Source organism: Nestor notabilis, unplaced genomic scaffold (genome assembly GCF_000696875.1).
Source record: "Nestor notabilis isolate BGI_N333 unplaced genomic scaffold, ASM69687v1 scaffold6837, whole genome shotgun sequence".
Lineage (NCBI taxonomy): Eukaryota > Metazoa > Chordata > Aves > Psittaciformes > Psittacidae > Nestor > Nestor notabilis.
The window spans coordinates 1-14,619 of record NW_009935072.1 but is presented as its reverse complement, the minus strand read 5'-3'; the positions used below and the strand labels follow the sequence as shown (position 1 = coordinate 14,619).

The 14,619-nt window shown below is 38.2% G+C and overlaps 1 protein-coding gene across 1 annotated transcript in view; it reads right to left on the bottom strand.

The window, feature by feature from the left end:
* SPTLC1 (serine palmitoyltransferase, long chain base subunit 1) overlaps positions 1-12,663 on the bottom strand; it is a gene marked incomplete at its 5' end in the record, with an annotated part of 29,548 nt that extends 16,885 nt beyond the window's left edge. Inside the window, 4 exons of the mRNA XM_010017641.1 lie at positions 1,118-1,190; positions 1,661-1,754; positions 5,613-5,707; positions 12,556-12,663. Of these exons, the coding sequence (XP_010015943.1) occupies positions 1,118-1,190; positions 1,661-1,754; positions 5,613-5,707; positions 12,556-12,663 (370 nt within the window). The remainder of the gene's footprint in view (positions 1-1,117; positions 1,191-1,660; positions 1,755-5,612; positions 5,708-12,555) is intronic.
* Positions 12,664-14,619: the final 1,956 nt, after the last annotated feature.

Genomic DNA, 14,619 nt, shown 5'->3' with positions numbered 1-14,619 from the left:
ACAAAGAATCTCTCACTTAACAGAGAAGAAAATTTAACCAGTCTTGTCTTGAGTAATTATTAGAAAGGAGTAAAGTTTCACGAACTTAAAATCAGCCTGGACTCAAAACACAGGAGGCATTAGTCCACAGGTTTCTTTGAGCTTTTCAGTGTGAAACTGATCAGTTCCTAAAAGCTCTCCTAATAAAGGGCCACCAGCACCTACTTTAGAAATGAGTTATAATTTTATGCTAATGAACAATCTACAAGACTGGTATCAAAGATTCAACTTTGCTCTGATATATAAACTTCTAACAAATCAAAACAGGTAGAGTTCCTGGCTGATCACTTAAAAGACTAGCTTGACTAACTCAGAAGAGTTCAAGTTAGTCTTGATTTCAAGTCAAGGCTACAGGAAGCTATGCCTGTGAAATCATTTAAGCATAAACATGCTGTGAATTCCACTGCCTCAGGGAAGAACAGAAAGTTCACAAGATGATGAGTTGATGGTTTTAGCCTACAACTGTGCAGCTATTCATGAATTAATCTCTGGTTTCCATACAGTATTTCAAAATACCAAATGCCTGTAAGGAACTATTTCTAGAACCTGATATTTAACAACTTACACTTCTTAAAAGAATGAAAAAACCCTTAGTTACGCTCGCTTGTGTCATAAAATCTCTTAATTACAACTTAAAAGTTATCAGCAAAGGAAAACTTCATTCTGACCACAGCATTAGATAAACTTAACAATAATCTTTATCATAGAAATCAGACTGCCCTCTTGCGGTCTACTTAGAAAATTATTAATTTAAACTTAAATTCACCATGCATGATTAAATTCTAGTATGTTTATTTTCTCTTTCTAATTTGGTGACCAGAACTAAAACAGATTATATTTAATTTCACAATTCTCTTCCAAGACCAGCATTAGACAGAGTAAGAAAAGTCATAAAATGAATAAGAAACAAAGCTACTAATAATAAACACTACCACTCCTTAAAAATTACAGTAAAAAGTGTGTTAGAGGGGAACTGTTCTTCACAGCAATAGAAATTATTTGCTGCTTATACACAGGACTATTTTGGCTGACTTATCAAACTAGTTTGAACACTGTCAGATTAGAGAAAGTTACTCACCAAAAGTACCATAGAATCCCCTAGGTCCACAAGTGCCAACACCATATTTCTTCAGAGATGCCTGGGCTGCAGTCTTTACAGAAAAAAAATCACATGAAATATTTATTCCTACACTAAATCTCCAACTCTTCCGTACACTTCACATCAAGAATTTTATACCAGTGTATATAGGCCAGTTCTTCCATCATGTTATATGACCTGCTTTACATAAAGCATAACAATTAACTGAATTCTATGAATTAATTTCACATCAAAACTACTTTAGACAAGTGTTTAAGCATGATCGATTGCATTCTAATGGTTAAGGACATCAGATACTAATCTTACTTGATAACTGGTGAGTGTGAAGAAAGTACAGATTAAATTTTAGTGAAAAGGCAAACCTGATGAGCACAAAATTACAAGGTTTATGATCCTCCTTGCTGCTTTACAAGAATACTTCGTTGACAAAGCTGGTGCTTTCTGAAGTCATTCTTAATTTCAAGATAACATACAAAGTATAAGAGGAGTAATTGCACAAATACAGTAACTGGAAGAACTCACCTTAACCTTTTCATTATCCAAAAGTCCAAGAAAGTTAAATGATGCAAAGTTTATACATTCCTTGCCATTAACAGTGATTATATGGGTAGGAGGACTGAAAAAAAATTACAGACCTTTTGTTATGAACAGTTGCCATTTTCATAAACAGTCAAACAGTACACTAGTTTCATTTTTCAACAGTAAACAGCACACAGCTTTGTCAAGATTCCCTCTTCCCACTTTTTCCTTTGCAGCTGCCAATCAGTACTTAAGTTCAGTGTCAAGTCACAAATACGCTATTCTACTAAGCAAAAAATTTATTCCTGTATTTAAATAAACCATAAATACCTTCTTGAGATGCTTAGTTTTGCTATTAATTGTTGAAAGTATGATTACTGAAGAGATATACAGAGATACATAAAAATATATTAAGAGATATATAAGCTTCTCATTTCGAAGCAAAGTGGTATCTATTTGAAAGAAGGAAAACTACAAACAAAAAAGGAAATTTAGTTCCTACATGATTCCAGATAAAAATTAATTTAAAACCAATGTTTTTGTCATAAACCAAGCCCACAATACCAATCTTATACTGAACAGGGCTCCTGAAATATAGATACTAGCTGTAAGCAGACAAACATATCGTCTTATCAAGTTTCATACTGTCATCTCAAGTTTCCAATTCTGTATAATCCATAACAGTTTGGATAATTCAAGTAATCATGAAACACAGAAAGTGTGAAAACACACAATATTAACAAATTAACAAGTGCACAATATATGTGAAGCAAAGGGCAGAGAAATTTTCTACCCCACAAGATTATGACTTAGATAAGCAGTTATTAAAAAATTTAAGATAAAAACAGCTATTATGGCAAGCATCACATCTATCTTAAAAGCAATCCTGGTTTTGCCAGTTATACACTTCAATGCTACCAAATCAAAAGTTTTAATAATTACTCAATGTCAAGAAGTCTCAAAGCTAAGCCAAATATAAAAGTTTACATCCACCCATTTCTGTATGTGTTCTGAAGTATTACAGTCGAAGTTCTATATTATTGCTCAAATAGAAAAATTTCAACAAGCTTTTCCCATGTGGAAACTAGCACTGAGCAATTTTCAATCAAAATTAAGCAGAGCTGCTCAAATGTCAAATATCTGTGCACAGCTGCTCCAAACCTGACTGCTGTCAGTATTTCAATAGGTACATTTGGCGTGTAAAGCAAGTAAACTTTGAAGTCCAAGCTATACACTACAAACTAACAAAAACACTGAACTGCCTGAACTTCACCTAAAAAACCCCAATGGTTTTAGATATGCTCACTTTAAAAATAAAGCACGTTACTTCATCCAATCAATTGCAAAGCTTACAAAACAGCTTTGGAAAGCTTTCTACTAAAGGAGCGCATGTGCTGTGTATGTTCAACACTGCCATTCCATGACACTAAACTGACACAAGTTGAACCTGACCCCACAAAGGAGCAATCCTGCATTACTGTAGTGCATATTCTGCATAGTAGTAGCATAATACATATGCTATTGTCTTGGGAAACTGACTGCCATTAAAAATACACTTGGATCTGTTCCTGTGTCGTGCTCATCAACAAGCTGTACCAAATCCTGGAAGTCCTATTAAGTGAAACAACTACTTAGGCTTGTAGATATTCACAACAGCAGACCTATAACTATGGATTTTGGTCATAGATCAAATGACAAATCATAAAATCATAGAATGGTTAGGGCTGGAAGGGACCTTAAGATCATCTAGTTCCAACCCCTTGCCATGGGCAGGGACACCTCACACTAAACCATGTCACCCAAGACTCTGTCTAACCTGGTCTTGAACACTGCCAGGGATGGAGCATTCACAACTTCCTTGGGCAACCCATTCCAGTGCCTCACCACCCTCACTGTAAAGAGCTTCATTTTATCTAACCTATACTTCTCCTGCTTAAGTTTGAACCCATTACCACTACAGTCCCTGACGAAGAGTCCCTCCCCAGAATCCTTATAGGCCCCCTTCAGGTACTAGAAGGCTGCTATGAGGTCTCCACGCAGCTTCTCTTCTCCAGGCTGAACAGCCCCAACTTTCTCAGCCTGTCTACATACGGGAGGTGCTCCAGCCCCCGATCAGCCTCGTGGCCCTCCTCTGGACTCGCTCCAACAGCTCCATGTCCTTCTTTATGTTGAGGACACCAGAACTGCTCACAGCGCTCCAAGTGGGGTCTCATGAGAGCAGAGCAGAGCAGAGGGGCAGGATCACCTCCTTCAACTTGCTGGTCACACTCCTTTTGATGCAGTCCAGCATATGGCTAGCTTTCTGGCCTGTGAGCACAAACTGCCGGTTCATGTTCAGTTTCTTACTGATCAACACCCCCAAGTCCTTCTCCTCAGGCTGCTCTAAATCACTTCTCCGCCCAGCCTGGAGCTGTGCCGGGGATTGCCTCATCAAGGTGTAGGACCTTGCACTTTCTGAGGCAATGGGACAGAGCTGAGCCTCTTATGCCTAAAAATGAGAGGAAGGTGCCCTCTCACAATAGTGCTGTCAGTCATAGGAAAGCTCACATCTCCCTTAAGAAGGGGGGAAATTATGGTTTTGTTTTTAAGGCAACATCTAGGTTTACGCTTTCAGGGCTGAATCTCCATCTTTGAATGGTCACACAGTCACTAAGCTGGATGACAGCTGTACGTACACCTGTAACGGATGCTGCAAGGTACTTGCTGCTTATGAGCAGTAGCATACCCTAAAAATGGAGTAAAACCACCTTAAGTGGAAGACACTGCCCAAACCAAGAGAAACCATCTTCCAAGTCGCAGGTACCCCAAAACAGCATCAACCCTCCTCACAAGAAACAGAACACCCTGAACTGGAACAAACCCGTCTGGTAAGCACTGAGACTGTCTGAACACAAAATAAATGTTGCTGGTGAGCACCTTGCAAAAAATCCCCAAGAGGCAGAAGATGTCCCAGCCCATGACAGGAGGGTTTGAACTAGATCATCTTTAATGTTCCTTCCAAGCCAAACCATTCTATGACTCTATGACTGTAATTTGTTCAGGGCTTTTTTAAACACCCACCACTTTCTTTAAGTCCACAGTAGTGATTGTTTCAAAATTCTGAACAATGAAGTATTGTTCACATCACAGTCAATTAAAATAGGCATCTTTTTTCAGAGACAGACTTTTCCATGGTGACAGAACCATGAAAATGGAGCTCCCTATGACAGCAAATAATTGCACTCTGTCATTGAATTATTTTAAACTATTAGTGTCACTAGAAAGATATTAAGAATGCTTATATTGTAAAAATTACTGACATACATCCGAAGCTTGTGAAAGAAATTTTAAAGCAACCTCTAAAATATGATGACTCTTGCCTAAGTCATTACACATTTTAAAAGCCTCGTAACACACAAGGAATGCGGAGCCATAATTTCCTCACAAAGCAACTTCATCATCTCCATTTCTGATTGTCCAAAGATGAACAACTTTTCATGAAGTGCCAAGTGGCTAGCTGCAAAATCAGTTTCTTCTGAAGCAGTTTGTGATGAGTGTTTTTCCTCCCCAACCCCTGCACAGAAGGTGGCAACCACTTTTGGATGTCTATGTCTACATATTCAGAAAAAAAGAAATAAATTACTAGCAAACAATACAGACTAACAATGAAGACAAAGATAAAGTGTTCCTCTACCCACCCTCAATACAAAAAAAACAACCAAGCAACCAAAAAAACCAACCAAACACAAACTCTAACATTTAAAGTCAGAAATACTTTCTTAATAAGACAGTCTTGATAATGTTGCAAAACCAAGCATCTCTTCAGTGGCAAATTCAGTTCTGCTACCTAAAAATGCAACTCATTCATGAAAGGATTTAAAAATACAGAAATGCTTAGTAAGAAATATGCTTAAAAATATGGAGGTTAAGTATTTGAATTGAAATAAAAACCAGAATTTATTTTGGTTACATTTACCCTGAAACAATGTTGTAGTTGAGAGCTGGGTGATCTTTTGGCACAGGAGGTACAAGAGGCTCTGGCTGCCATTCTTCAATCAACTCTTCTTTTTCCTGAACAGGAGAAAACGAATACTTCTCAGAAAGATTTCCTTCAGAAAAGACATCATGTGCTAATAAACAGTTGGTAAGAGTAGTATCAGAAATTATGTATCCTAATGTGTCACCTTTCTGAGATACTTAGAATTAATACTATCTCAGTATGTTCAGCTGAGGGGCTCCAAATTCTTCAAAGGGAGGGAAATACAAAGAAAGATAGCCCAGCTGTGCCTATGCATTAAAAATCTCATCATATGATAATTAAGAGAAGCGACAGTAACTTGGTATGCCTGCCAAATTTTAATCAATACTGTTTCATTCAATGTATTATTAAAATCTCCTCTAGAGTTTACGTAACTGAATACAAATTACATAATAAGTGAATATAAATGGCTTCACTTTACATTCTCAAGTCTTCAACAGTGCTGTTTAAGCAACTGTGGCATTAAAATACTTAGCAAAGTAACACATATGTGAGCAGGACAAAGTGCAGAAAAACTGCCAAATGCTCAAGAAATGGTAACAAGAGCTTCTAAACCACACGTCCCCCTCCTAACCATGGAGGAATATTGAATGCGCATTTATTTTCAAAGTGCTTTAAACTCTTTAGAAAACCTCAGTTAGATGAATTTTCCAAAGGACATGCAGTGGACCAGCATAACAGGTGTGTTAGATTAGTTCCACGTAAATTAGCAATGACTGGGGCAAATCACCAAAATCATCCTTCATACTATGAAAGCAGAACTTTCCTGAAGCATTATTTAATAGTACAGCAAAACACACCTGGTAACATATTTGTAGACACACTAACTTTGAATGATATAACTACAATGGGTTTATATTTCTCTATTATTTAAAAAAGCAGTATAATATTTAAGGCTACTTGTTTCAATACTAAAATATAAATTCTAAAATAATTTTTGAAAACACCACAGCAATATCTTTTTCCATTCCTTTTAAAAAATACACTTTTCAAAGCTTCTGAAGAACAAAACCAAGTTAAGATACAAACAAAATCAAAAAGAAACTACATACAACACGGTCTCCTGCATTTTCACCAGTTTCCTTTTACTAAACTAATGAATAACTTCATTCCTAGGTAATTCCAGACTACTAACTAATATCCCAGGAGCTCCACAAGGGTCTATTTCAAAACACAAATGGAAATTTCAATAGCTGTCTATGTCAGAAAAGATCCTTCTTATGGGAGCATAGCCACTTGTGTTTCTAATATTTTGCAGATGTACTTTAAATACCTTTTTATTTAACTTTCCTATGTTAGATTTCTTACTGAAATTTAATCCATGGGGCTTATGTTTTAAAGGAAATAAAATGCCATTAATGTGTGCAACAGAACTGAATATACTCAATATTTTGAAGTGGCTACATTTATGTTAGAAAAAGTACTTAGTTTCTTTAATCACCACAGGAGAGACCCCAGCTGGAGCCTTGCACACAGTTATGGATGCACTGAAATGCTGTACTGCGAATTAAGGAAAGCATTAAAGTTGGGGGTTTTAATAATTCACCCTGTACTAGTGCTATTCAAAGCATGTCAGGCAGCAGAATTTAATGCTTCAATTAAAAAAATCCAAATAGGTAACTCAGCATCAGAAAACAAAACAGTAATAAATTAAGCTGTGTGTAAATACTATCAACTATTACTAATTACAGCATTCCATTTCAGACCTGGTGTTTGACATGACCCAGCAAATATCTCAATAACCCTACGGGAGAAGGTTATCAGATGACACGACCTATAAAGATCAACATGCAAACACAGCACCAAAATGGCGCAAAAGCATTATCCACTTTCAGGTTAACCTCAGAGTAGAACCACAACCCTGTATGCTGAACTCCATTAATCCAAGACAGAATTGCAATTCCATCCTCAGAACAGGCACTAGTGTCAATGTCTGTATCATATTGCTATTTGGAAAAAAATACCACAGGCACCATTTAAAACTAAGTGTGTGGACCCATACCACTGCAAGCTGGCAACTGCTACAGTACAGTGCTCTCAGCCACAAATACACTCCTGTTCCTTTTTTAGGTATTGGTAGCTACAAAAGCAGACAATAGCCTTCCTCAGAAAAACAATCTAGATGAAAACTAACTCAGCAAAAGCAGACTGGATATATACCTTAACTAGATCCTCAGCAAAATACTCCCAACCTAGATGCTACCAAAAAACCATATCCTGAGTTACAGTTGCCCAGTAGCAGCTTAGACCTTTTCACAAAGGTTCAAAGAGGCTTCTGAAAAACCAGAAAGCAGGATGTATGCTCATACAGCCTTCACTCTGCTCCTGTAACAGCTGGTGTCAAAAGGCCCTAAAGCCCTGATGTATGGTGTTGCTCGCATCGGCAGTTTTGTGTTCATTTTAGAGCACAGAGTCTGGGGTTTTGTTTGGGTTTTTGGTGGTTTAGGGAGTCTTGGGGTTTTTTGTTTGTTTTGGGGATTTTTGGGGGGGATATTGAGGTTTTTTTGTTGGTTGGTTGTTTTGGTTGTTGCTGGTTTTTTAGTAAGGAAGCATAATAAATCAGGTGAGAAGTGCTGCAGCCTGTCAAGTTCTGGAAGGACAAATAAGAAACGCATTAAATGACATCAAATGCCTAAGAGGAAAGGACTTAGGAAGCATAGTGTTTCTCCTATTTAAGACTTTGAGGCAAAGAATATTTGAACAACTTTTATACAATGTGGTTCAAAGGCAGAGCATGCAAAGTAACAAACCTATTCTTCAAAGAGGGCAGAATTGAAACTCTGCAAGCACGTACTTAGCTTTTTTGTTTAAGCCTAATTTTTTGAACTAAGGGTAAAAACAAGTATCACTAAGCAGCCTAGGAACTGATACACAAATTCAATTAAAATCTTTTTGTGTGGAATCCAGCAGAAAGAAAAACAGTATTTATAGGACACTGTAACTAAAATAAATTAGCATAGTGCAATTGCAGTCAAAATCTGTGAACATGAAGATAATGAGCAATTCCTAATTAGTACTTCTCTTCCCCACTCATATTAAGTTGTAAGAAGTTTCCAATTTTCCCTTTGAAATGTTTGCAGCACACGAACTAACTGCATAGCTGACAAACCACAGATGACATGTGGCAGTATCCTGATCTGTTTTCCTTAACACAAAATATAATACACAAGAGAAGACCAATCCTTGTTTCAAACAATGCTGTATCACTTATTCTAAATCACATCCATTCTCCTCATCCATTACTTCGCATTCTGCTTTATGACAGATGTAGGAATATAAACAGCAAACAATTGCATCTTCATGCCTTGGCTGTTTCCACAAGTACTTAGCACAGTAGTCTACCAAAAGCTTCCGTGGCAGAAGTTCTTTTATTATGGTGGGGGATTGGAGATATTGGTGATCAAAATGAGTACGCATCTCAACCTAAAACAGCCATCCACACTGCAGATAGGACAGTCCACACCCCTCCTAGTCACCAAATATCTCAGTAGACTGGCCTGTCCTGCTGACTTTTCAGGGTAAATGTGACCAAAGGGCCAGAGCAGAAGTAGGCCTTCGCGCAGTGACCCCACATTCGTAACAGCACTTTTATCTTTTACCTCCTAAATAGGCACCAAATTGTATTAATAGACGATACTCTGGAAAATGTAAGATACAAAATGTTCATATGTACATTTTATAATATACACACTTAATACATTTGTGCATATATAGAAATATTTAAAATGTATTTAGCTAAATACACACACATATTTAAATAAAATGGGTTTGGGTAGTTGTATTTCATTTTTTGTGGTTTGTACTTTTTAAGCACCAAATACCTTGGATAAGAGAAATATTTAGGTATAAACACATCCAACCCACATTATTAAAATAAATTGCTTTGTTGACCCTAGTTTTTAAGAAAAGATAGCAATTACATTTATGAAAACAGTTTTTAGCTAGCACTAGTGTTTTCAAACTGTACAATCCATGTATCTGTTCCATGATCCAGAAGTTAGCACTTTTTTATCTGCTGGGCCTCAAATAACACCTCTTTAATTTCACGGTATTTAGACAAGTATGTATCAGCATGGCATAAAGAGGCACAAACTGTGGCCATGAGTTTTCAAACTATGCTAATACATAAGAGAATCTTTACCTACATAGGGAGTCTCTGCTCAAAATGACTGAAAACCTTTGCAAGAACAGACTACATCTGCTCTTCCCTGTAGAACAACATTGGTTCAATCTGAATGCTGTTCCTGCAAGAGAGGGCAATTGTGGCCTACAGTATATCTCAGCCACGAATCAAACATTTGTCTCTGACAGAAACTTTCCAGCCTCCTGTCTAATATCACTCTATGAAAACAGTTCCCATGCTACTCTGCAGTGAAAATTCTAAAACCAAAGAAAACAACTATTCCTCCCACCTACAAATGCTAAGACATGGCTCCTAGTAGGACTTCAGCTATTTTGAGATAAAAGCTCAGTAACATTTATATATACAGAGTGAAAGGCACATACATTGGGAGGGCACTCTCACACGAATACTTGTTGGCTCAAGAGTGAACCTGTAGCTACATGATGCCATGCAATTGCCCACAGCCTGCTCCAGTCCTCAGTGGCACTTTGGCAGTTGCCTATAGATTTTATTTTGGGCAAAAAGCCCACAAGAACTTCTACATCCAGCACCCTGTCTGGCCAGAGACTTACCTGTACCTCCCAAAATTCCAACCATCAGGAACTTACAGACATGTTAACTTTTTAGTTAATGATTTGGCAGATTTCATTATTCTGGAATAGAACCAGCAGGAATACCTACAACACTGTTATTAAGGGATGACACAGTCAGTTAAAAGCTGATTCCTGCACTAGATTTCTTAGTTCTCTTGCTACATGTTTGACTAAACCCAGAAGCCACCTTTAGGTGGCTTGAGAAGTATGACTCCTAAGTGCACTAGGTTACACAATGGATCATTTACCTCTGCTTCCCCAGGACAGACTAGTCATGATGTATCACATTAAAATGGCTGTGCAATAGTGGTACTCTTCTGTAGTATTTATTATGGTTGTACACAAGTATCATTACACAAGTGGCTGACATAAAGATAACCTGAGCTCCACCTCCTGAGCTGGCCTATCTCCAGTGCCTGTTTCAGAACTACCTGGTATTCCTTTCTGCTGTGGTGAGGAATGAACACCACAGCATGAATCAAACTAGAACCAACCAGAAGCGAAATCAGCAGCCTCCTCACTGAACAGCTGGCATGTTACTACATGCAGCTCAATACACACACAGAAGCCTGTCTGTATGGGATCCATACCATACGAAACAGACTGTACTGGGTCTGGCTGGGATGGTATTGGTTTTTTTTGATTAGCAGCCCATACAGCACTGTGTTTTAGGTCTGTGACCAAAACAATGCTGATAACACACTAATGCTGTAGGTCTCACTGAACAGTGTTTGCACAGTGTTATGGTCTTCTGTGTCTCACTCTGCACCCACAGTGAATAGACTGGGGGGTGCACACGAGTTTGGGAGGGGGCACAACTAGGCAGGTGACCCAAACTAACCAGATATTCCATACCATAAAAGGTCACGCTCAACAATAAAAGGGAAAAGAGGCTGTTTATGGAAGCTAGCCATCTTTTGCTCAGGAACTGGCTTCGTATTGGTCCACCTATGGGAGGTGGTGAGCAATTGCTTTAGCATCACTTGTCTTGTTTCTCTCTTCTTCCATTTCTTCTTTGCTTATTAAAAATCTTATCTTCACTCACAACTTTGTTTGCTTTTACCCTTCCTTTCCTCTTCCCCCGGCCCACTGGGTGTGGAAGAGAAAGTGTGCAAGCAGCTGCATGGTGCTTAGCTGCCTACTTGGGAATAACCCACAACACAGACCAGTATCAACTATCTGTAGATTTTTAGTGAAGATTAAGGTGGGTTGGTTGGTTGTTTTTCTCCCCACACAGCTATTCCCCTACACAAAATAAATAAGCTGCTTTCCCAGCAATCACCTACACGATAGAGTAAGAGATGGGATTGCTCCAAACCTCTGATGTGTCAGTTTGCTAAAGTTCACCAACTGTAAAAGTCTTATTCACACTTTCACTTTGCTGTTGTGTTTATGATTACTTTCAATAAACTATCTGTAGACAAGACAGTCTCTCCCAAAGAGTTCCTCCTACAGAAAACACTGCTTCCATCTTCATCTTTGACTGAGAAAAATGAGCATGTCCCTGTTCACCTCACTATTTTCACATTTAGAGAGTGCATCCAATAATTCTTTAAATATATCCAATGGCATCCTCTGACATTATACAGCATGTGCAATTACAGACAATGTCTCAGACAAACTAGTCCAGGGAGATCTCCAAACCAAACTCTACTCATTCCTGATAGTCTCCAGCCAGAAGTCAGGAAGAAATTCCAGTCAACTGCATTGCAAAAGAAGAAAATTTTTAATAAATGAAAAAGTTTTCTGGAACCCACTTAACACTGTAAATTCTCAGTTTTATTTCTCACAGATACCACATGTACGGACTGATCATTTTCCTGCTCTCTGCACTCTTACAGTTCATTTTATTTGTTGGGGGATTCTTGAGTATAGCTTTCACTTTTAAAACAAAGCCATTCATAGAGAAGAACTAATGTCAGCTTTTCATGGCTTAGCAGTTACATTCACATCAGTTCTTTTGTATTTTCTCAGACTCTCAAACACAGTCCTACTTTAAAAGCATGAACTGAAGTGTTTAAGCAATAAGTAGTTTCTTAGTCCAAAGCAAGCTTACCCTTTGAAATCCTAAGAAAAAACAGCATAATTTGTGATGCAGCAGTGGTTCAACAGGTGAATGTATTGATAGCTATAAAAAGTTTCTCTAAGTATTTCTTCATCATACCTTAGGTGTTAAATCAGATCGCTCTTGAAGCTTGTACGTCTTGGAGAAAAGAAGTCTGATTATCCACAGAATCAGAATTCCTTCTAAAATGAGATGGTAAGCGGGAGCCTGAAAATTAAAGCACAAAAGTCTACACAGAATTCTATTTGAGTCAGTGTGACACTATGCAACAGTTTTGTCTCTACCAGTAGGCTCCAGAAAAAAAAACAAAAACAAAGCTGATCAACTGATATGTATTTCTAAACCAGCAAAAATTATATGAAATGGACTGCCTTGCAACTACTACTTGTAGCTGTTAACTTGAGTTTCAATGGATTTATTCTGTTGTTAATAAACAAGGCAGATTAAATTGATAAGTGGCTTCAGTTCCACACATGCACATAATTGAATACTGAGAATAAAGGCAGTATGGGTTGCACAAGTATCTGTGAAAGTAGAAAACTTTCACAACAAGCAGAAGTCTCCTGAAGAGCTTGAAGGTGTGTGTCATCTCTACACACCCACTTCAAGCCTACATTCTTATAACTTATAGTCCACCAGCTGCAACAGCTATTATTATTTTCAAAGAAATAATGCTGTCTTCGTAGCCCAATTTTGTCTATGGACTGCCCATGGCCTGTTTCACAGGCAATTTGAGCAGGTATAACCCAACTCAGTCACCAAAAGCCATTTTGCTCCTGTATCATTTACCCTTTGCATGGCCACAAGACTGAGGAATATATACAGCAAACCAGAACAGAGAGTTGATCCAAGTTAAAGTCAGCCTCTTTAGATGCTTGGAGGGAGGAAGTCAGTTTCCTCTGGCAGCACAGCTACTTTGAAGTAGATGTGGAATTATGGCACCAGCATTTGACGCCTAATTTTAATGATGGGTTAAGTTATTCCACTTCAGAAAAGCTCCTGTCTACACTGTGGATATCTACTACTTTTAAAAACCTCAAAAATGCACACACACTAGTGTACTTCCTCTTCAACTCAGTGGAAGAGTTCCCACTCACCAGCATTCTCAGGTAGGATCTGACCTGCCAACAAAGGAAGTGGAATGAACCACACATCCAAAAACTAAGGGAAATTGAACACAAGTTTTTAAAACCAGTAAGGACTTCTACGACATATCAAACTAAAAAAAAAATTAAAAAAAATAATAATTATCGTTTGCAGAGTACTTTTCAGCTCACCGATTAACAATAGGTATATATATAACCATAGAATCATAGAACAGTTTAGGTTGTAAAGGACCTTAAGATCATCTAATTCCAACCCCCCTGCCACGGGCAGGGACGCCTCACACTACACCGTGGCACCTAAGGCTCTGTCCAACCTGGCATATACCATGACATCTAAAGAACACATAGTATAGTAGTAGCAGAAGTCCATACAAACTACTTGCCCCTGCTTTTCAGTGTCTACAGTTTTCCTGAATTCAGCATTTCAGACTGTGCTAAGCACTTCTATGTTTGTACTGCAAACCGTAATATAAATTCTTTAACCTTTGCCAAAAGCAGGGAGGGAAGCAGACTGTTTGCATAAGAACACAGCCTATCACTAGGACATTTTTTATGTTATGAAACAAACCTGGAAGCAAACTTTTTTTTCCCTTCACTATGAGGGTGGTGAGGCGCTGGCACAGGTTGCCCAGAGAAGTTGTGGCTGCCCCATCCCTGGCAGTGTTCAAGGCTAGGTTGGACGGGGCTTTGAGCAACCTGGTCTAGTGGAGGTGTCCTTGCCCAAGGCAGAAGGTTGGAACTAGATGACCTTTAAGGTCCCTTCCATCCCAAACCACTCTATGATTCTATGAAACATGCCATGCTGATCCCCTCCAGGAGAGAACATAAGCACAAATATTTAAAAGTAGTTTCTTCCTTTTCTAAATAACACTTATTAAGTCACAAACCCTGATCTTATAGTCACACTGTGACTAAGGTTTAATGCTTGGCATACACCTTAAATGTAGCTTTACAAACGAGCTTTAAATATAAGTGCGTACACCTATTTTTTCAATGTACAAGCACGGTGCACACACATTTATTAACTGCAGCCTTACAGACCCGACAGTGATCCCCA